Source organism: Callionymus lyra, chromosome 1, assembly GCF_982586985.1.
Source record: "Callionymus lyra chromosome 1, fCalLyr1.hap1.1, whole genome shotgun sequence".
Lineage (NCBI taxonomy): Eukaryota > Metazoa > Chordata > Actinopteri > Syngnathiformes > Callionymidae > Callionymus > Callionymus lyra.
This window is the reverse complement of record NC_141818.1, coordinates 32,107,007-32,129,134: the sequence shown is the minus strand read 5'-3', so window position 1 is coordinate 32,129,134 and position 22,128 is coordinate 32,107,007. Positions and strand designations below refer to the sequence as shown.

The following is a 22,128-nucleotide window of genomic DNA, read 5'->3' as shown; positions in this document are numbered from 1 at the left end:
CAGTGTTGAACTAGAGACACATCTTTGTCAAATACAACACCCAGGTTTCTCTGGCTCAGTTTGACAGACTGGCAGTAACATGAGTACTGACTCAACCCTGGAACCTTATCATCAGGAGCAATAACCAGAGTTTCAGTTTTGTCAACATTTATCTGCAAAGTGTTTTCACTCATTGTTTGATTTCTAGCAAACAATTGACTAAGCTGCTCAGCCTCTGGGGCTCAGTTGGATCAAAAGAGCAGTAGAGCTGGATGTCATCAGCAAAAATGTGATAAGAAACATCAGGAAATCTCTGAATGATTTTAACCAGGGGAATCAAGTACAGCAAAAAAAATCAATCAGAGCAGAGTGGGCGTGGTTGCTTGGATGAGATTTCTTCTCAGGCAAAACAGCACATTTTAAGTGGGCGGGGCTTAAGCGTATTTTCTAATGTAAATATCTTTATTAAATGAGAGTCTTGTGCAAAAAGAAACATAATGACGAGTGTAATAGAGGTCCTAGAACAATTTAAGAGACACTTGAATCAACACATTAGGTGCCCTTGAATGTAAAAATAACTTTTTCACTTTCATTTTGTGTGTTGACAGGTGACAAAAAAAAACAACCACAATAAAAGTTGGGACTTTCTTCTTGCACTTTATTGTTAAAAGGCCACTTCTCTCTCATCTTTAGAACAATTCTTTTTCGTTGTTGAAGCCAAGAGAAATACAGCAGGACTGCGTCAACATGGCTGTGATTCCACACCAAACTCTATCTGCACGTTTGTGATTTCTTTGACGTTTTCTGGGTTGATCTGGGTTTTGAATGTCGGAGCTTCTGGTCTTCGGGACGGAACTACGACGGCCCCGATGACAGTTCCCATGTTACCTGAATTCCTCAGTTAATGTTAAATAATACAAGTAAAAAAAAAAAAATCACATTTTCAGCTCCATGGAATTCTATAATCGTAACATTATGACCACAGGGCCAATATTTACAAGAATTCTTTCTTAAAGATTCATGAATTAACAATCTTTGTACAATCTTTTAGCTCCACTACAATATATTTTACCCACGACCTCAAGATACAAGGTTTCGTAACACATTTGCGTTGAACACTGTTTAACCCGTGAGTCACGAATGCGCTGACTCACATTCACAGACTACTTCAGATGGTTGAACGAGTTCGACTCCCTCACGAGACTCGACGTTGTAACTAAAGAAGTGAAAGAAGAGAGAAAGGCAGCGTGTGTCGTTTTAAGTCTCCGTGTGTTCGACGATCTTTTGTAAACGAGACAGAAGTTTAAAAAAAACACGGTGGATAAAAAACCAACAGGCAGTAGAGTCTTGAAAGCACAGTAGAAGAGGATTCTCGATCAGGCACACGTACTTCCTCCGATGTTCTGGTTGAGTCACAGCAGCCTCGAGTCGTCACAGTGAAACGATCACGTCGTCGACACATAGCTGCGCGAAGTTCTGCCAGAAATAATATCAAACGGCAACGTTTCAAGTTTAAGGTGCAACTTTAAAGGGACCAGTGAAGAGTTGAAACATGGAATCGACGTCCGGGTGAGCTGATGGTGAGAGTGAAGGTGGAGGCCGTGACGTGCAGCTACCATCATCGTGGTCCGGGTTACCATCGATCCGGGACTCGCACTAGACACCCACTATGTTGGCGTCAGTTGTTCTCAGATCTGACGTTTCCATAGCAACTCTCGCCAACATTTTGTTTCCAAAACCAAACTTATTTTTCTAGTCTCAGGACCAGCGGGGAACGCTGTGGTCTGCTGCTTAAAGTGATAGTACACCCAAAATCGACCAAGGGTTGAGATTGTTTTCAGAGTAATTTGTTCCTTTTTAGAGTTATAGACAAAAATCTTTGTTCATTTTAATGTAGCAGCTGTAGCTCGGTTTTCTTCATCTTTGTCTTCAATCCAAGAGGAACGTTTAAGACGAGCAGTGTGGAGGTATTTGGATGTTTTTAAGTATCTTTTTGGACAAAGATGAAGACGTAGACAACTCAGCTTCAGTCCCTACATTAAAATGAACAAACATTTTTGTCTATAACTCTAAAAATGAACGGATTACTAATTTCAATAATCATAACTCTTAGTTGACATGAGGACGAGTAGAAAATATTTAAAGTTTGAATTAAGTCACTTTAAGGGGTTCTAAAGAGGTGATGGGAAGGGTTTGTTTCTTTGTCTTCACACCAAACAAAATTTGTGTTACTTCAAAGTGACTTATTTACGTGCGAAGTCAACGATGGTCCACGGCCATCCAGCCAGTAAGATAAGATAATGCACTAGGCCCTCTCAGAGCAAAGTTAAGTTGTAAACACGGATTAAACAACACATTTACAGTCAAATATCTACACAAATGCCAGAGCCACTGCAATATGCCTTTTTGTGTCCAATATTCTATACCATCAAGAAGTATGTAGTATGTACATGAGTGCTAAATTACTTGTAATGTTGTGGGGTTTTTTTTCTGTTTGCCTAACATTCGACAGAAAATAGTAGTAGAGAGGTTAACACAGGGGTTGTAGCCGCCAGTAGTAAAGGAGTGGAGAACACAGGGCTGGACTTCAACAACTTGTTACGAAAGGTGAAGTAACTATCAATCATCTTAGCACACAAGCTTCTGATAATCTGTCGAGGTGGTCCCAAGTTAATGGTTGTAGCTGAGTGTTAGCAGGACCCATGCTTAGCTCCACAAACCCCGTTCTTTTCTGTCTTCACCTTTTGGTTTTGGAAACACTTTTTGGTCGAATACCGACGAGCACTTTAGCGGCGGCTGAGTGTGCGAGCGACGAGAAGGTAACAACTCGGCGCCTCATGGACGGAGTCAATTTTGAGACAGAAAACACGCTCGAGGGTTCAAGTGCTGCGTTCACAGTGACTCTTAACTCGGTTGGTGAAACAAGCTACAGCAACTTCGTGTTCCCACAAATGCAGTGACAGTGTCTGATTCCAGCTAAACACACAAACACAGACACACAACATCTAGTTATTCTAGTGAGATTACTAATTCTCGATATTAACAGTCAACTTGCCAGGATCCCCACAACCCAAACCCTGGCCCTCGGCGCTCCTTTAACGCATGTTATTTTGACCGAAGGACTTTCTTCTTGTGCCCAGAAAAAAATTGGACTCTTTTATCAAATTTCACCGCCGATACAAAATTGCACTCATCCCCGCTGTGCCGGCACTCGCCTCCATAATGACCCCGTCAGGCATCGGTCAGGAGCCACTCATTCTGGTTCAGCTCTTGGAGAGAATCACTGAGTGAATCACAGCTTTACTTTTATTCTTGTCTGACCTTTCGGTCAACATTAAAACAACTAACTGCTTTTGACTAAGAAGCCGATGAATGTCAAGTCTGGCACCTTAAAGTACAATGTAATTATTAGAGCAGTGTCATCTTTTAAAGACCCTAAATTCAACAAGTCATTAACACGTCTCACTTTAATACTTCGCTCGGATCGACTTGTTTTTCTAACACTTAACATACGTTTATTTCAGTTTTTATTTTAGCCCTGATGATTCAGAACGTGTTAAAATATGTGTGCGAGATGTAATTTGGTATGTGTTTCATAAAAGAATGATATTACAGCTCATCTCATTTTCAGATCTGCAGCCACGCACAGAATTTAATGAGACCGCCAGACGAAGTGTTGGTTCCACCTCGCCAAGCGAAGCACGCCCCAATTAACTCAGATTTCTTATGAAACCGTGACGTTGAGCCGAACCAGAGTCAGTGACTCTAGAACTTAAACCGGAAACGGAAAAGACGTTCCCGAAGAAGAAGGCGATGATGAAAGAAAGTCTGCTGGTGAGGAATAAAGGGCTCAAAAGTGGACACTGATTTTGGTAAGAGTACTGTGGCACTGGAGGTGATCACATGGCGATGGCGCGAGCCTTGGCCGCCGCCGCCTGAGCTCTCTGAACGGCTCCCGCGCCGCTCTCCCGCCTCAGCAGCTCATTGCTCTCGAACAGACCTTCATGGCTGGTACCGTCCGCGAACAACAGCACTCCTGCATTAGAAAACAACAGGAATAATGTGAGTTTTATATTTTCATTTTGAATACAGGAGCGTGCAGTGATTATCCAGGGGTTCAAACATGCAACCACGGGTCAACTGTCCCCTTCCTCCCATTATCCGTACCCGCTTTTCTAAGGCTAAGTCCACCAATACCATGTGGCTTTGTACCAAACACATGAATATGATACATAATGGGACACCATTGTGACCCCTTTGGCGCCCAAAACTGCCAAAATAAAAGTTGTTTTGGTCCCGGGAGGGCATTGGTATCTGCAACTGAGGTAGGGATTTCATGGGAGGTGGGCCAACGAAAGATGGGGCTTTGACTTGCCTAGCTGCTTTTTTGTTAAAAATCATGGAATCATGGCCCTTATTGGATCTGTTTGGCATATGAGCTGTCCTTGGTGTTCTCATCGCGGTTTCAAGAACCCCTTTTCAGAGTTCTCTTAAGTCTCTTCAAGCAGTCAATAGCAGGTTCAAGGTAGGACCTTTGACCCAGCACTGGTAAGGACTCCGCGCAGCTTGTCGTGTTTACCTCCAAACCTACAACCACTATTCACGCTCTCATAAAGGTTTACAAATCTTTTACTCTGGTCTCTGTCTTTGGGGCCCGGATGTTTTCTCAGACCTTAACTGCGAAATCTGCTGCTTTTTGGGCTCCTGCTTCATCCTATAGCCAGTTAACCTTTGACTGGAGTTAACGTTTAACCGCATTAAAGCCTTCAGGAATTAAGTCCTTCCTTAAAAAAAAAAAAAAAACTGGTTGAGGCAGCTGAGACCTGCAGATTGTCTGAGTGTATTCTCTATTTTTAAAAGCAGAAATGAGAGATGTGATTGCCACCGTTACATATCGAAGCCCAGCAGCCATCAGAAAGAAAAGTGTTGATTATCTGCAGGCGGCTGAAGACCTTACAATTAACACATCTCACTCTATATCGTATTTAAGAACTCGCTACTGAAGCACACACAGGGGTTTTTTGAACAATGAAGCTGGTAAAAGACAGACTATGATCACAAAAGAAACTAGAGCGAGGAGCTCAAACAACACGGATTAGACTGTTTTACATTCAGAGAGAGACCATTGTTCAGGGAACATACAGTAGTAGTTGAAGGTCCATAGATGAGAGGTCATAGTTTACAGTCGAGAGTAGTAGGTTGATTGTTGGAGTAACAACGTTGCAGGATTATGCCGTAGATTATGGACCAGAAGTTAAGAGACCATGTCTCACATCATTTCCAAGTCTACATTTCGGGTCACGTGTAGGTTCCGTCTGGATGCAATCTTACCGTATCCATCCACGCAGCCGCTCCTGAAGTCGCCTTCGTATCTCATCCCATCGTATCGCGTGAACACACCGGCACCTTGAAACTTCCCCTGAACAAAATCTCCCTCATACCTGCCGACGTATAGACACAAGTCGAAAAATAAAAACCTGTAAATTGGTTATGAATAGTGGGAGACAAGTTTCCAGGTAAAAGAGATTGCACCAGATGTGACACCAGATCAGAAGGTCAGGGCCCGGAAACAATAGTAAAGAAAAAAAACTGTAGTTCTTTTCAAATCCTAATCATTTGGTGAATAACTGAAGTTAATTCAGCGACAGCAGAGATATGAACAGATGTGTGGGGGGAACATCCTTTGAATATGAATAGTTTTGACACTCAAAAGAGGCGACTTTAGCAGAGCCAAAAACTTTGACGTTTTTCTTTTTAAACCACTCAGCCACCGAGGAGGATTCAATTAATTATACTTTTGTAAGTACATAAAGAGGCTCATTTGTACACATGCCTGGAGTGATAGACATTCCTGGTATTAGAAAATGATATGAATATAAAATAAACTGATTGTCTGTCAAGGTCTGGAAAAACTTAATCTCTCCAAACATATTCAGTCGCCAACTTTTGTCAGTGCGAGGATTGTGTGAAGCAATGGTACGAGATATGGAACGATGCTTCATTGGCCTTATATAGAAAATATACATATACTTTCCTTCAGCATACCAACTTAAATAGTGTGTCTGTTGTTGCATTGCAGTGTTGGTTGGGTTGTGTTCCTGGATTAGGTCGCGGTTTATGTTGAGAGTCACAGACCTGGAACCGTCGGCAAAGACGAGCGTCCCGCAGCCGTTGAAGAGGCCATTCTCAAACTGGCCGGTGTAGCACGTCCCGTCCCCGAAGGTCAGTTGACCAAGGCCGTGACGCAGACCTGTGGGACACACACACACACACACACACACACACACACACACACACACACACACACACACACACACACACACACACACACACACACACACACACACACACACACACACACACACACACAAAGAAGAATCTTTGAAAGTGAACACTGGATTGATGCGACTCCCATGAGAAGCATGAAACAGATGAGCATAAAACCACAGACATTCAAGATGTTAAAAAACTTTGATCAAAGTAAACGCGTTTCCTGTTCCTGGAGCGACAGACGGTGTGTTTATAAACTTCATCCCAAACATCCCGTCTTCATCTAAACACCGTAAACATGTTGTTTTTTAAGAATTAAAAGCTAAATTAACAAACAAATGTATCCCATACTCTGGAGGATTATTGTAGAAAAATAAATGTTTTTAAAACCTTGCTGCCACCCTGCAAACAACTGTCAGTCAAATGTGTTCTTTTACAAACAAACATTGTGTTTTCTTAAATCATCTCTTTAAATTGCACTTTAAAGTTCTGCTTCCAACAACAGAACACATCAATTGAAGATGAGAACTACAACTCTAACGTTGTTCTCATGCTTTTATTTTGGAAAATCATTATTCTGTTCTTCGTTTAATGTGGTGGATTTTAATAAAAGTAAATGATTAACAATGTTTCACTTTCTATACTTCAATCTGCTTAAAGGTTTGTCATGAGTCTGTTTCAGATTTCTGTCAATCTAGGATCAAGTTTTCCCATCAGAACTAACAATACCAGCGCCATAAATATGTGTGAAATGTAAAACACAGGAAGTAAATCCTGGGGGTACAGAAGCAGATGGAATCGTAAATGTGACAATCGACCTATCGGACTATTTGTTGTATCTGCGCTGCTGTTTGATGCTTTTAAAACGCGAGAAAAGATTCTTGCAGGCAGCAGTGAAGGTTGTCTCGTTCAGAGGTGTATCTTCAGGGACTTCCACTTCACATAAAAAAAAAAAATCAGGTGCCACATTACATTTACGGTTTTGAGACTCATTACTGCTGCGAACAGAGAAAAGTGTTCCCGGGAGAGAACTCTAATTTCCTCCTAATTTAGCGACTCCTTCAGAAACACTTTCAAGTGTTGGCGAAAAATCTATCAAGTACAGCCATTTAAAAGTATTTCCTCAAGACTAGGCTTAAGGTAGACGCTTCAAAAATAACTATATTAAAAGAAATTGATTATTTCTGAGTTAGTCTGTGAAACACCATCAATCGGATCATGACCAGATAAATCTTGAGTGAATGTTGGAGATATTTTTTCTGTTTAACGCTCAAAATCAAAACTACTGTTGGAAAATAAAAACATTTGTTGTTAAAAACAGAAGAGATGACATTATGGTGTGATTATTCAATTAATTGTAAAAGTTGATGTGGTGTTTTTTTTCTTTTAATTAAAGAATACAAATCTACCTACACAAAAAATGTCCAAACGATTAAAGAAATGTTATACCTTGAACAAAAACACAACCAGCACAAAGAAGAAATAAAAGAAACTGACTCGAAATATGACGTGGAAAAAAATGGAATTATGTCCAAAGATTCACTCGAATAAACTTCGATTGTCAAGTTTATTTCAGATGAAAAAATTAACCAGAAAACTTTCCACTGTATGTAAAACGTTACTTGACACGTTCATGTGAATGAAATAAAAAAGATATATACAAGCATCGAATTCAAAATCAAGAGAGAAACTGAACACACGTAGTGTAGCTGTGAGAAGAGTCAGATTAACACTGAGGACCCTGAGCGTCGTCACCGGACGAGGATTTACACGAGGTGAGACCGACCTCCTGACAGGACCTTGGTCTGGACTAGTGAAGCGTCCTCCCTCAGATAATGGCAAAGCAAATTAGGCTCCATCTGTCAGGGCTGCTTAAAGTGCTGCGCTGGCTCTAATCTCAGATTGGGAGCAGAGACTTAGCCTAAACTATATCTGCCTGCTTGAATATCTTCTTTTTTTTAAACGAAGCAACAAGTGAAGGTGTTATAATCGCAAGACTCTCTAAATCTTATTCTTCGACACAATTCCCCACTGGGTAACAAAACTAAAATCAGACCCGAGAAGATGGATTTAAACTGAATAACAAACTTTCACTCTTAGACATACATTTTTTGGTTGCTAGTTTTTTCTGCGCTGAAATGTAAATTGTTTCTTTCTAATTGCACCACACAAATGAATAAACGCTGTGAATATTTGAGTGTAAATTGCCAATTAAAACATAAAATGATTTTTTTTTTTACACACACTATTGAAATATAAACCAAAAAAATCACTTTTGAATTAGAATAAAATGTTCAATTTCAAAGGTTAAAAAAACCACTTTTTATTTTTAAATATCGATACAGTGCCATTGAATATCAACTCAGTCTTTATTTCTTTACACCCCTACTAGACAGTGTCCAACTAGTCTTTGTGATGTCATAGTAAAGCTCAGCTTCTATGGAGGATGATAAATGACATTATTGTAAATAAATGTATTATAAACACATAATTAAATGTATAAATAAATGTAAAATCATGCTATTTCTATGTTTTAAATATTAAGATTTATTTATATATTTACTAACTTCCTCTTTTATTTATTTTAACATTTCATTGGCAGTATGCAAATGAAGTAGGCGGGCCAAACATTCATCTGAAGCAGTGATTGGTTAGACGAGCGAAACAAACCAAAGCAATCAAAACTCGATATAACGATACATCACTATATTTTTATAACCGATACTGTATTGATATTTACAAAAAATTATATAATATGACTGTATTAATAGCATTTTATTTGATTTCCATAACCATATTTATTGTAGGGTTTATATTTCAATAGTTGTGTTTAAAAGACAATCATTTGATGTTTTATGTTCCAATTAACACTCAAATATACACAGCGTTTATTCATCTGTGTGGTGAAATTAAACCTCCGGCCACTAGTTGGCAACATTCTTCATTTCCTCTGTGCCAAAGTAACGACAAAATATATCAAAAGTATTTCCTCGTTTATTTGTTTGTAAGAGCCAGAAAAAGGTGTTGTTGAAACAATATATTGTTGTTCCTACAGTATCGTGATATAGTGTATCTCACACATGTATCGTGATACGTACCCTAATCTAAAGCATGAACATATGATGCTTGTCAAGGCAGAAGTAGTTTATATATACAGTATATATATATATATATATATATATATATAATGAAAAGATGTAACATACAAATACAGTACTGAATGAAATTGTTTTTATATAAATGCGTAGATATATTCAATATTCTGAAGCAACAAAACAAAGTCAAAATGATTAATAAATCATTGTATATATATATATATATATATATATATGTGTGTGTGTGTGTATATATACAGTAAAGCACCATTTTATGACATCAATAAAATCCTAAATCATTTATTTATTTTGATATAATAACACATTTATTTGTAATTAGTTCATTTATCGTCATAACATTTTTCCTTTCAGCCCATTTTTTTTTTGCTTTTTAGATTTTGTTACTTAAAACCGATGTGTATTTTCACCCAGGATCAACAGAAAACCACTTTTTTTCCTGCTCAATAAAATCCCAGGACATTTTAGTAAGACCAGGAAATGAAGATTTATATGTAAAGACGGTGATTCAGTTTTTATGTTGTATTTGTAAACAGGTCTAATAAATAAATACAAATGATCCAAAAGTAAAAAAGTGAGTTTAGATTTTGGTGATGTTTTAGGAAGTCTGCTGACACGTTGTGTGTGTGTGTGTTTCAGGTCAGTGGACAGGGGGCGCTATCGTGCAGTTAGGCCAGCTTGTGGCTAATGGAGGTTCACACCTTCATTGTCCTAACCTCCCACTAATGTGTCAGGCTGCCGGGGCGTCCAGCAGAGAGGGATCGTGGCTCCTCGCCTCAGACTTCATCCCTCCAGACTGTAATCTGGACTTCAGCTCCTTTGCCGCGCTGCCAATCTGAAGTCGGGTCACAGTCTCCGGCTAATTAGGGTTTAGCAGAATTTGTCCGGCTTTTATGTCAATCAATAGCGGTAATGCATAGATGTTAAACGACCGCATGCAGAAGTACAGTGGTAAATGGCGTCTGGCTGTTCCTGTTCTACCAAACCTACTTCCTGTAACCCGATAGCCTCCGGGCTCGTCTTCCACCAGCTCGCCGCTCAATTATTCATGCGACACCAAAGACCTCTGTCCGACACACACACCTGCGTGTTTGTGTGCAAACAGTGAGTGTGCCCGAGTGAGACATGAGTTCAGCTCTAACGTAACTGTTTGAGACAAGTTTTAATATACGATTATCGATCTGAAATCAAACATCAACAAATATTGATCCGTAAAAAGGAATAAGTGAACAAATAATGGAGGTTACTGGTCCAGGGAGAATTTCAGTAAAAGTTCTAAAGGCTCAGATGAACACGTTTGTTTTGTGTACGTATGTTAAACTACATATAATCCTGCTTACTTTATTAAGAGACTGCCTGTTTACGTGCTTGTCTGAAGCTCATTTAGGTTTCGTCTCAACCGTTGAGCGGTGAGATATAGTATAGATACGTATTGTATCGCCAGATTCTTGCCGAAGGATATATTCGTAGTATCATCCGAGTACTTGACTAAGACAAAGTCGTAACTGCTTTCATTTGTTTTTGGAACCAAAATATATCCAAACATCAGCTTTGAAAAGCGGCTGGAGTCGACTGTATCCTCTCATCCTCAGTCATCACCAAGATCGCGATCGAGGAAGTAACAACTGCTGCCGCCGCCTAGCAACCGGGATTTTAAGATGGACATAAAAATGAACTAAAGTTGTGAATATTTGCATGTTAGTGGTACATTTAAAAAATACATAATATTATTTAAAACACGCTTTATTGAACTGTAAATGTATGATAACAAGTAAAATATGATTTGTAAGCCAAAAAGAAAGAAATAAAAAAGGGATATAGTGCTGTCGTATATCACTAGAGTATATGCGTATAGAGTATATTTTTGGTAAAAAAAAAAAAAACCTTCTGTACTTTGTTAAATATCTGTTCAAGCCGTGATATCAGGATGGTTTCCTTAATTACCAATCAGAGTTTTTTATTTGGACATTTGGATCTTCTCACTCTCCGGGAGCCGATTAATGAGGTGATTAAATCAGGGTGTATTGAAACACAAAGAAAAACAGGACAAAGGTGTGAAAATAAATTCCGCCTCAGACTCCGACGAACCATCTGGAGCTCGGTTCCAGGTCTCGGGTTTTAAAGTTTAGCACTGAGGCGGGTGTGAGGCAGCAGGAGACACGTGTCGTTTTCCCACAGAATTGTTTTGAGAGGAATGATGGCGGAGGAAGCTTACCTTCCTTCCACTCTCCGTGGTACTCCTCCCCGCTGGAGTAGGTGAAGGAGCCTCGTGTCAGGGTCATCGGTCCTGCTGACAAAGACACCCCATTGTCACAAAGGCTTCTTTATGTGTAAATTAACATATATAAGTAGTAATATAAATAATTAGAATTGACACGTGATACGAAAATCCCACCTCAGATTAGCACATTTTAGTCATTTTTGCACAGATCTAGCCAATCACTGAAGCCGCCACGCAATATCAACCAATGAGAAGCGAGATAAGGCGGGTCCATCTAACAGTTCAGCATCTACTCGCACAGATAGTTAGTGGTCGAGTCGTCGTGACTAACAACAACATGCTGTCAAGCTACCAGTTGTCTGGTTATAAGCCGCACTTTAATTTGAAAGTTATCACTAAACGTAAATTCACCAAATGCTGTTAGGTAGGAGGAAATAAACTTCCCGGTTTCAAATTAAGAGCATCAGCTCAACTGTCTTCATTATCACTGTGAGTCTCTGAAGTGGAGGTAAATGAGTTCATTTCTTTTTTTTTGCCATAGCTAAAAATTGTTTAGAACTAATTAAGATTATCATCCAATTAATTAATGAGAATAAGGTAAGGTAAGGTAAGGTAAAACTTTATTGATCCCTCAGGAGGTCTCCTTCGGGAAATTGTTTTTTCCAAATAGCCACAGAAAATACAGCAATTTTTCATAAAAAATAAATACAAATAAAATAAGAACAAGAACATAAAGAGAAATAACTCTCTAAAGAGAAAGAATGCATTTTTTTTACTTTTAATATTTAAATAATGTCATTATAACCAAGTAATACAATTTCATATCATTTGAATGTTTGACATTTTGGAGAAATCGATCATTCAAACATAATATTTCACTCATACATTGTCAAAGATGACTGGGTTATGACGCCACAAATCAATAATTATTCACATTCCCTCCCCCACACACACACACACTAACCCCCTCAAATCTCACTTTAGTCATTCGCTGAAACTTGGCAGCCCCGCAAACATTTCAACAGTTTATCTGCGATGTGTTGTCGGGGGACATTTAAAAATCTAAATACCAAAAAGACAAATGAATAATATCAAATTGTTAAGCCTGTCTGTGGCCTCGGCTCCTACAAGGGTTTGATGGAGGTCAACTGCTGCCTGTCATGTCACTCAAATAACAAGTGTCTTTGTAATTGCCGGAACATGTTCGTGCTAAGAGGTGGTACATGAACCATTGTTTCTCATTGTAAATGAAGTATTTTTTAAGAAAACACAACATGTACACATGTAATTATTACCAGAATAACTGATTATTACTACAGTGTTCTTGATACTAAACCATATGTTTTTCAAAGTAAAAGTATGATTTATTAGATAAAAAATCCCCATTTATATCCATCTCACAGTTTCACACACCATTCTCAAAGTTTCATGTTCTGTTACCAACACACTTTTTATCTGAGTAACATCACAGGCATCGGATGACATCACTGAAACATTTGCTGGAGCCGAGGTCTAAAGCAGGATTTGATATTTAGGTAGGCTTGATAGCTTAAATCCTACCCTGATGGCAGGAAGTGCTCCAATAAAGAATGGTTTTCTCCCATAATGTAAAGTAAGAGGACATTTTAAACGTAATGTAACACAACCTCACAACTACACAAACCCTCAAATCTCACTCTAGTCCTTCGCTGAAACTTGGCAGCACCGCAAACATTGCAACAGTTTACATCTGCGATGTGTTGTCGGGGGACATTAAAAAATCTGAAAACGCCAACTTTTATAATGAAATGATGTAAATTTAAGATAAGTTTTAGATGGAAGTGATCATTCTTTGTTGGAATTTCTAGAGAAATCGTCCCTGTAAAGATGTTTGAATTGACAATGACATTTAAGTAAGTAAGTAATTAGTATTTATAGAGACAATGACATTTAGGCATAATGTCATTCACAGCACTTGTGTGAGCAAGTTTCAACCTTTTAAATGCTACTGGACACATTTTACAACTACTGTCTAATAATTAAAAATGAACATATACATAACACTGCATGTTGTTGCTGCCTGGAGGCCATTTTAACATCCTCTTCTTGTTGATATTGTTTTTTTAAAGACGGTTTAAACACATCACACACTCATGCACTAAAAACGACTGTCAGACATTTCTTTAGCTGGTGTGTTTGTTTCTGAAAAGGTTCATGTTCTACGGCTTGAACTTGAGGAGGAGTGTTTGCCTCCATCTAATGTTGCCACAGTAACGGCGCCCAAATCTCTTTCATCCTCTCGGCTTGACGCTGACAGCCTCCCGGACACATAACACCGCGGCTCACACACACCGAGAGTCGCTGAGCGGACGAGGAACGAACCGTTTACCTGTTCGGCCAAAAGCTCCTTTTGTTCGGCTTCTTCTACATCGCTGGTTCTGCTCCTCTCCTTCTCCAGTTTGGTCGTTTCCGTAGCTGCCAGCATCCCGAAGCGACGACCTCAGTGACATCTCAATGAGCTGCTCATTGATTGGCCGAGAAGGCAATGACTGCAATCAAGCCGGTCTCTTATTGGTTAACTCCTCGCTCCGCTAGGAGCTCCGCAGGAGACATCTTTGTTTAGGGCAGCAGGTTCAACGTCTTCATTAGCTGAAGTGCTCCCGTGTTAAAAGGCTCGCCCTTGTCTTTTTATGTCTCCGCGACGTCTTTGCAGGATTATAAACCTTCGCCGAGGTTGCCTTTTAATGATCTCTGTCATTTTAACCTTCAATTTGGTGATTAGAGCCGCGTTTTGGCGAGTTTTATAGAAGTTGATTTACCGTTTTTCACATCTGCAGACGCGTTGAAACGAGGTGATATAGATTCTGCACCAATATGACTTTAATTTACTAAAAAGATGAGAAGCGAGACTAAAAGCACTCAAGGTGACCCACATCATAGAATTCCTCCACTTCACAAGATGAATTAAACATTTGTTTTAACCTTTTTATGTCTTCATTCCTCGTCATTATGATCGTGCACCTCAATGTTTGTATGAGTCGCTCCTGGAATGACAGACCACAGAACTATGTTATGAACAAGCCTGGAATCATGTCAAATCCTCAGCTTCCTGGCATGTCGTCACAATAAAGACACGAAGCGTCAAACGTTGAAATGAAACGGACCATTATTAGAAAGTTCTCAAAGGCAATTGGAATTTGTTTTCTGACTTCAGTATCTACAACCTGGGCGGACAAATCCTGTAGCATAACAAGCTTAGATCAGAATCAGAAACCTTTATTGCCAGTGTTGTAAACACAACACATGGGTGTTTAATGGTAGCATTACAGAATAAAAATTAAATGAAATAGGATGACACACAAAATAATCAATAGGAAATTAAGACAATGCACCAAGGCGGCCATTCTGCCGTGCCTAATTCCCCTGTTTTTCAATATTATCATCAATTATCTTTTGCAAACTGATGATTATAATGTCAACTTTGTTGTGTTTTTTTTTTATTTTTTTTATTTGGTATAATTTCCATGAACCTTATCCAAAACGTAGAATAATCCTCTGGGGAGGTTTAAAGTTAGTAGAACATCAAAATAGCAGTTTGGAGAGACAGAATTGGAATTTATATAATGTGGAATTATGAAAAACCGTCTCTGTAACTGAATTTTGTCAATGCATACTATAAAATCTGGTTGGTTAATGTGACAAAAAGGAGTCTATAGATTTCTCATCCGAGCTACAGATGCTGCTGGCCCCAATGTTCCTTTGTATAATAGAACCTATACATTGCTAATATGAATAGAAAATGAGGCATCAGTGGTAGAACTTTCATCAAAACTATTTTTGGCAAGGAACTAGTTAGACTCTCTGAAGAGAAACATTCAAATCCAGACTTTGTCACAGCCAGAGGTCACATGTTACTAAATGGGCTTCTGTTAAGTTCCTTCAATACTCCACAAGTCTTGAGCAAATCCAGTTTAATTGCCTCTGACCGTATCAAGCGGTAAGATGTGTCAACATGATGGCAAACAGTAAAGGTGTTAATAATTAATCACATTATAAGACGAGTGTTGAACGGTAAATTATGAATATTTGTTTCCACAGCAATGTGACCTGGTTACACAGGGTTAACACATCCTTCTAGAATATTGTTGTTTTCCAATCAGCTCTCAAATGTATATATATACTGTATCTATATATGTTCCCAAAGAAACGACTGTGTTAACAGATGTGCTGTAAGAATGAAATGATCTTTTTTCTCATTGTAAATGAAGTATTTTTCAAGAAAACACAATTTAGAGTCCTCCGTGTAATTATTACCAGAATAACTGATTATTACAACAGTGTTCTTGAAACTAAACCATATATTTTTCCAAGTAAAAGTATGATTTATTAGATAGAAATCCCCATTTATATCCATCTCACAGTTTCACACACCATTCTAAAATTCTAAAAGTTTCATGTTCTGTTACCAACACACTTTTTATCCGAGTAACGTCACAGGCATCGGATGACATCACTGAAACCTTTGCTGGAGCCGAGGTCTAAAGCAGGATTTGATATTTAGGTAGGCTTGATAGCTTAAATCCTACCCTGATGACAGGAAGTGCTCCAATAAAGAATGGCTTTCTCCCTCTGGCTCTCTCTCTAATGTAAAGTAAGAGGACATTTTAAACGTAATGTAACCTCACAACTACACATCAGGCTGAAGTCATATTTTTTTGTCTTTCAATCTGGAAAATAAATGAATAAATACACCAATATTTTCTCCTCCGTTGAAACGGATACATTGCACAGGACATGTCAGTCATTGGGCGGGGCATCTCAGTGGAATGTACAGTTTTCCCGGAGCTTAAATGGAAAGATCATAATTTAGAATCATATAGAAACGCAATTATTCCGCCACAATGTGTCTTTGTACGTCTCCCTTGCGCCGCTGAATGTAAACAATGCGGAGTCTTTATTTTTAAATCCCACCCGCAACCTTTGACACACTTCTGCTCCATAAGCCGGAGCAAATTTGGAGCATTTGGCGCAACTAAAAACACCCACATGTCCCTTCACGGGCATCAGAGATGCTGCCTGGAGGGGGGAGGGAGGGAGGGTCCAGTGGGTGGGACGAAGCTGAGCGATAGAAAAAGGGGGATGCTGCAGCCGTCCCCTCATATCTCACTCCACCCAGCCCGAGAATAAAAGCACCGGTGACGTGCGCGCAGGGAAGCACCCAGCAGTATGTGCGCGCCCACGGGAGGGGCCGATAGAAAATGGCGAGCCTGTGCAAGAGGCAGCAATGCACGGTAGAGAGGCGCGGCTTTCGGCAGGAACTTGACTCTTGGAGGCACAAACTTATTCACTGTGTAGGTAAGCTCGCTTTGCCTTCAGCGCGGGAGTGTGCGTGTGCGCGTGTGTGTGTCCGGCGTGGTTTTGTCACTCCGAACCTGAGTGAGGCAAAAAAAAAAAAACACAAAAAAAAACTCGTCTTGAGACGCAACTTGTATTGAGAGTGATACACCTGCCGGGGATTGGGGGTTCGGTTCGGTTCTGCCGCGGTGCCGGTGTTTGGACACTTGCGTTGATTCTATACATTATTCTATAGCTGTTTATTTATTGTAGGAGGCAGGTCACGTGTGGAGATGGAGCCGCGCCTCGGCCAATCAGAGGCAGCGCTATAGGCGCGGGGGGGGGGAGGGGGCAGCGCGCTCCCAATCTCCAAACACGAGCCCCCCTCCCTCCCTCCCTCCCTCCCTCCTCCCCACACCCTGCCCTCGAAATCGGCTTTTGGGAGCGCGCATTGCTGCATTGGGGTAAATGTCAGGGATCATTGGGTGGTGTTTTTAGGGGTAAAGGGGGGGGTTGGGGGGCGAGGTCGACCCGGAAACTTGTTGAAAGTGGACTCAAGTCTGATGACAGTGTTTGTTGTGTGTCCAAGGCCCGGCAGTGACAGCTCTTTAAAAGGTTCATTAGTTCATGCTTCACCCCCCCACACACCCGCATCCCACATCCACCCTCCACCTTCCACTCCACCCTCCATTTCTGGAGTATTTCATTAGCTCGCTTTAATCCGGTTACACCGAGTGATCCCGATGTTATGTCAAGATTATCGTCCACTCTTCGCCTCTGATCTCTGAGCCCGCCCGGGCTCCCGAGTCCCTCCGCCGGGTTGATAATCTGGCTTTTATCGGCGGCGAAGCGCCGCAGCAGCGGCAGGAGCGGCAGCAGGAGCGTGTTTTGCGGCTGCACTTGTTTTTTGGATGACCGTTGCGCGCGTCCAGATGTTGCGCGTTGACCTGTCACCTACTTACGCAGCCGAGCCTCCATAATAACCCGCATGGCCTGGTTCTGAGCCAGGGGGGCTTTTTTTATTTTATTTAAGCGAGAGCATCTCTTAACGAGGCCGAATTAAAGACCTCCAGGAAACAAAAGCGGCTCGTTTGCTTTTTAGGTTTTTTTTTTAATTGAATTTCGAACTTCGCACTCGAGGATTAACATGTATTTAAAACGCAACACATGCATGTTGTGTTCAGTCTCACGCTTCCAGAAAGTCTCTAAATTGAATTCCTCGACATCAGGAGGACATCTGGCCTTTAAACAGCCACGACCCCTTCATCCCCCCTTTTTTTTCAAAGGATTGTCACCAATGAGTTCCATCATAAACAACTTATATTATCAGAATTATGGGAATATTTTTTGAGTTTTTATAGACGCATTTAATGATTCAGTTGAACTGTATCAGTGAAAGGCAACAACATGCATTCTTTAAATTTGATTTGCGGTCGGCTGTTCTTTATCAGTCCTTCCTTTATATCAGTGAGGGTTGATGATTAATACCTTGTTTTCGTTTATTTATTAACTTGAATTGTTTCTTTTCGAGACATTATAGGAAAGAGAGACGGGCAAAGAATGTGTCGAATTATAGCTAAAAGAGCTCAATTCACACTCTGAAAAAACATTTTAGCCAAACAGGATTTTTTTAATTTTAATTTTTTTGATGTAGAAATATAGAAATGAAAGGAATGATATAATAATAAAGGATGTTCTGGTCGGGCTTGATCGTTGTCTCCTGCCTGAGGGGAACAGTTCAAACATGGGGGGTCCCAGGGGGAGAGGGTTCTGCCTCCATGTCCTGGAGACGTTCGGATCTTTGGGTTGATGGGAGAGGGCAGCCGATCAAACCTTTTCAGCAGAACACATAATCCCCCCGCGGTCTGTTCCCGGGCCCGTAGCTGTTGCAGCGGAGAACCACGCGGGGATGGCCCTGTATAGAATTCAAGTCATTCTAAGAAAAAGACAAATTCTCCAGAAAAGTCTCACTTGGAGTTATTACATTGGAAATTCTCTTTTTAAAATCCATGATCATCATTTCATTCTTTAAACAATGCTCTTGTTTTTAAAAATATACATATATATATCAATCATCATTAACTTCCCTGCTGTCTGGTAACATATGTTACTGTTACAAAGACACTGTTTCTTGTAACTCAAACTCTTGCAGATTCATAGAACTTATTCATGTCTCTCAACCGTACCGCTCCGTGATGGACAGAAACTGCTACAATGTTGCAAAAGAGTCTATAAGTGGAATTCCTTCAACAGGAAACAGGAGTCTAAACGTCTGGGGGCTAATTTCATCATGAAACTCATCTGTGGTTGGATTCAAAGGACATCAATTATTAAATTATAATGCTTAGCGACGGACTCCTGTCTCGTGTAGCGAATTCCTCAAAGGGGGTCAATTTGGTGATGTATATAAAACTTTTGGATATATTTTTCTGCAATTAAACTTCTTTTATCTTTTCACCTGAGAGGACATGTTGGACGGGTCAGATTTTTGGACTCCCATCAACTTCAATTTGATAGAATTATGCAGCTTTATTTTCGCAGTTGATGAAAACTCACTGTGTTTCTATGACTTTGCTTGTGTTTTTTTTGTTGTGCGACTGTCGCAGGACCGTCACTTTTGTTGACACTTGCGTTCTGGTGGTAATGGGCGTTAGACTGAGGTGGATTCTATTGTGACTCTTTCTTTCTCCTCTCGACTCCACGCGTGGATTCATTATCAGGAGTGACTTTTGTCGCCCCCTTTTTATCGCGCAGTGCTGCTTTGAAAATCTACTGGTGATGCCCGGCTAAGATGACGACAACAGAACCACCAAAACCAAATTAATCTGAACAATTTCTCATGTCGAGGCGTCAATCCAAGATGTTACAGACGAGCGTCTCTTTCAAGTGTCTTTTAGGACGAAGAGAGCTGAGCTCCAGTCGCTACATTAAAATGAACAAAAAAAATTGTCTATAACTCTAAGAAAGAACAGATTCATCTGAAAATAATCCCAACATTAGTGGACATGAGGGCGAGTAGAAAATGAGGGTTTGGGTGAACTGTCACTTTTAACTTGTCCAAGTTTGTTCTTATGTCCCCGTGAAGAGGGACAGTATAAACGACACGACACTATCTTTTGTACGTTTGTGTCTCTGCTGGTTTTATTGTGTATTTATCGGCAGTCAAACCGACCTGAGCCTTACGTGACAGCAGCTTCATCATCTGGTTCGCCTGAATTAAGTGTCGAAAACGTTTGTTGTGAACACGGATCATGCAGCACCGTGTGTGTGTGGACCTGAGCTCATGCTGGTCAGCTTGTTATTAAACTGAATTAACGAGAAGGAAAATATTATTGTGTGTCAGATATTTCCATGTATAAAGCAAAAATTTGTCGACGGATAGTATAACAACATAACATCGTTACAGTATTAAAAACAACAATAATCATAATTATAATGAAAAGAAAGAAAGAAAACAGACTCAAAAATAAATTCAATATGAAATCGAGAAGAGTTGATCAATCCTTAATAAATATTCACCACAAGACTTATTGAAAATACATTAAAAAATGTTTCAATTAAATAAAAATGAGAAGAAAAAAAACGTTATTTAAACAATATTATTTAATTAATTATAAAATAATTGTTAAAATTCCAACCCTTAAAAACGGCAAGAATAAAATAAAAGTGTGGGGACAAAAATGTACTAAAAGAAATGTCACCATATAAGACAAAAGTTACCATATGAATTTGGTTGGTCTGGTAAAGCTCCGCTGGAGGAGGTTCTACGGCGGCATCGTAAACAAAAATGACAACAACAGCTTGAGACTTTCAGAATAAAAGCGCCCTGCTGTCCCTCCTCTGCCGGCGCTAACCAAGTGGCGTCAGAGTCATACGAAGGTTAACAATATTAGCGAGCAGCAATTAAAGCCCGACTGCTGGTTCTGTCGGCACCGGTTCGGAGGACAGGGCTTCAGATCGTAGCACTGTCTGGCACGCTCAGAAAATCACTGCCAACTTAAGTCTTTTATTTGAAACTCAGGCGACCATTTTTTATCACATTCCCAAAGAACAAAAGAAAAATAAAACTGTCAGAAAATTAAAACAAAGAAAAAACATGGATATATATATTCTTTGCATATTTTTCTTTTGAAAAAAGAATGTCTAAATATATAAACAAAAATGTATTCGAAATAAAACAAAACAATCTAAAAAAAATAGATCAAATGTGAAAGAAAATCTCTCCGAAATATAAACCGAAGATACTGAGTTTTGGTTTAAAGACAACACTTCCTCCCTCAGCTACCCAGGGACGCCCCCCCCCCCCCCCCCCCCCCATTAGCCTTTATTTCTCTAATGGACAGATGGACGCCTCCAGAGATCGCTGCTACTTTCTCATCCTTTCATGAGCTTTAGGAGGCCGAAAACAAAACCTGACACATATATATGTCCGCGTGTGTGTTTGTGTAGTGTATGTGTGAGTGTGTAAGTGTAAAGGGGGGGGGGGAGGAAGGGTGGGTAAAGTGGCACCCGTCTACTCTGACCAGACCGAGTGCCAACGCAGTAAATCTGCGTTCTCTTCATCACTTATGCAACCACACACACACCTACACACACACACCTCTCGATGGAAGTGTGTGTTTTATCTACGGAGCGATCTGTGCCAACTGGCGGCCCATTGGGGGGGGGGGGGGCTGCTCATTTTGAATTGTCGACGAGGTGTGCAACAATCTGAGGCAACACAAAACCACACACATCAACAAAACCGACGCCGTCAAGAGCTGTCTGTGTGCGTGCCGTGTGTACGTGCACGTGTGTGCGTCCCGGTGTTCCCAAGGAACGCCGTCAAACGTTTTGTGCGCGAGAAATCTGTTCGAGAGATTGTGTGTTTCCTCAGATTTCTTGGGCTTGTGTCGTTACCTAGTGTTTGTCGACAGGAGGGTTTTTATCAGATTTGGTTTTAAGATAAACTTTTGCTTCCTGCTGAAGTCGAGCAAAGTCCTTAAACGTTGTACATGCAAACCTGAGTCAACCCCGGGAGTGTGTGTGTGCTTCTGTGTGTGTGTGTGTGTGTGTGTGTGCGCGGCACCACCCACAGACATGGTGTTAGTATACAAAGAACTGAAATGAAGGGGTCATGGAGCGCATTTGACAAAGGACACACACACTCACACACACATACAGGTGTCAGGGTTGTTGACTTACTCTACTTTGACCCTCCTTTAGTAAATTCTTTCAGTTGTTTATGCTTTT

General features: G+C 40.3%; 2 protein-coding genes across 3 annotated transcripts in view; one reads left to right on the top strand and one right to left on the bottom strand.

The window, feature by feature from the left end:
- Positions 1-568: 568 nt before the first annotated feature.
- On the bottom strand, positions 569-13,992 carry LOC148089040 (uncharacterized). 2 transcript variants are annotated; one of them, XM_087802400.1, is made up of 5 exons: positions 13,952-13,992; positions 11,578-11,649; positions 6,115-6,229; positions 5,311-5,420; positions 569-4,015 (listed from the first exon to the last, which is right to left on the bottom strand). In XM_087802400.1, the coding sequence occupies exons 2-5, from the start codon at positions 11,642-11,644 to the stop codon at positions 3,879-3,881; spliced, it is 429 nt and encodes a 142-aa protein (XP_087658526.1). In that variant the 5' UTR covers positions 11,645-11,649; positions 13,952-13,992; the 3' UTR covers positions 569-3,878. The 2 variants fall into 2 exon arrangements, with proteins under 2 accessions (XP_087658526.1, XP_087658516.1); XM_087802390.1 differs by having other exon boundaries at positions 11,578-11,652; positions 13,952-13,991.
- A 2,705-nt stretch (positions 13,993-16,697) lies between these two features.
- The window catches only part of lcor (ligand dependent nuclear receptor corepressor), a 41,428-nt gene continuing 35,997 nt past the window's right edge, over positions 16,698-22,128 (top strand). Inside the window, exon 1 of the mRNA XM_087802376.1 lies at positions 16,698-16,917. Coding sequence (XP_087658502.1) covers positions 16,821-16,917 — 97 coding nt within the window. The 5' untranslated portion in view covers positions 16,698-16,820. The remainder of the gene's footprint in view (positions 16,918-22,128) is intronic.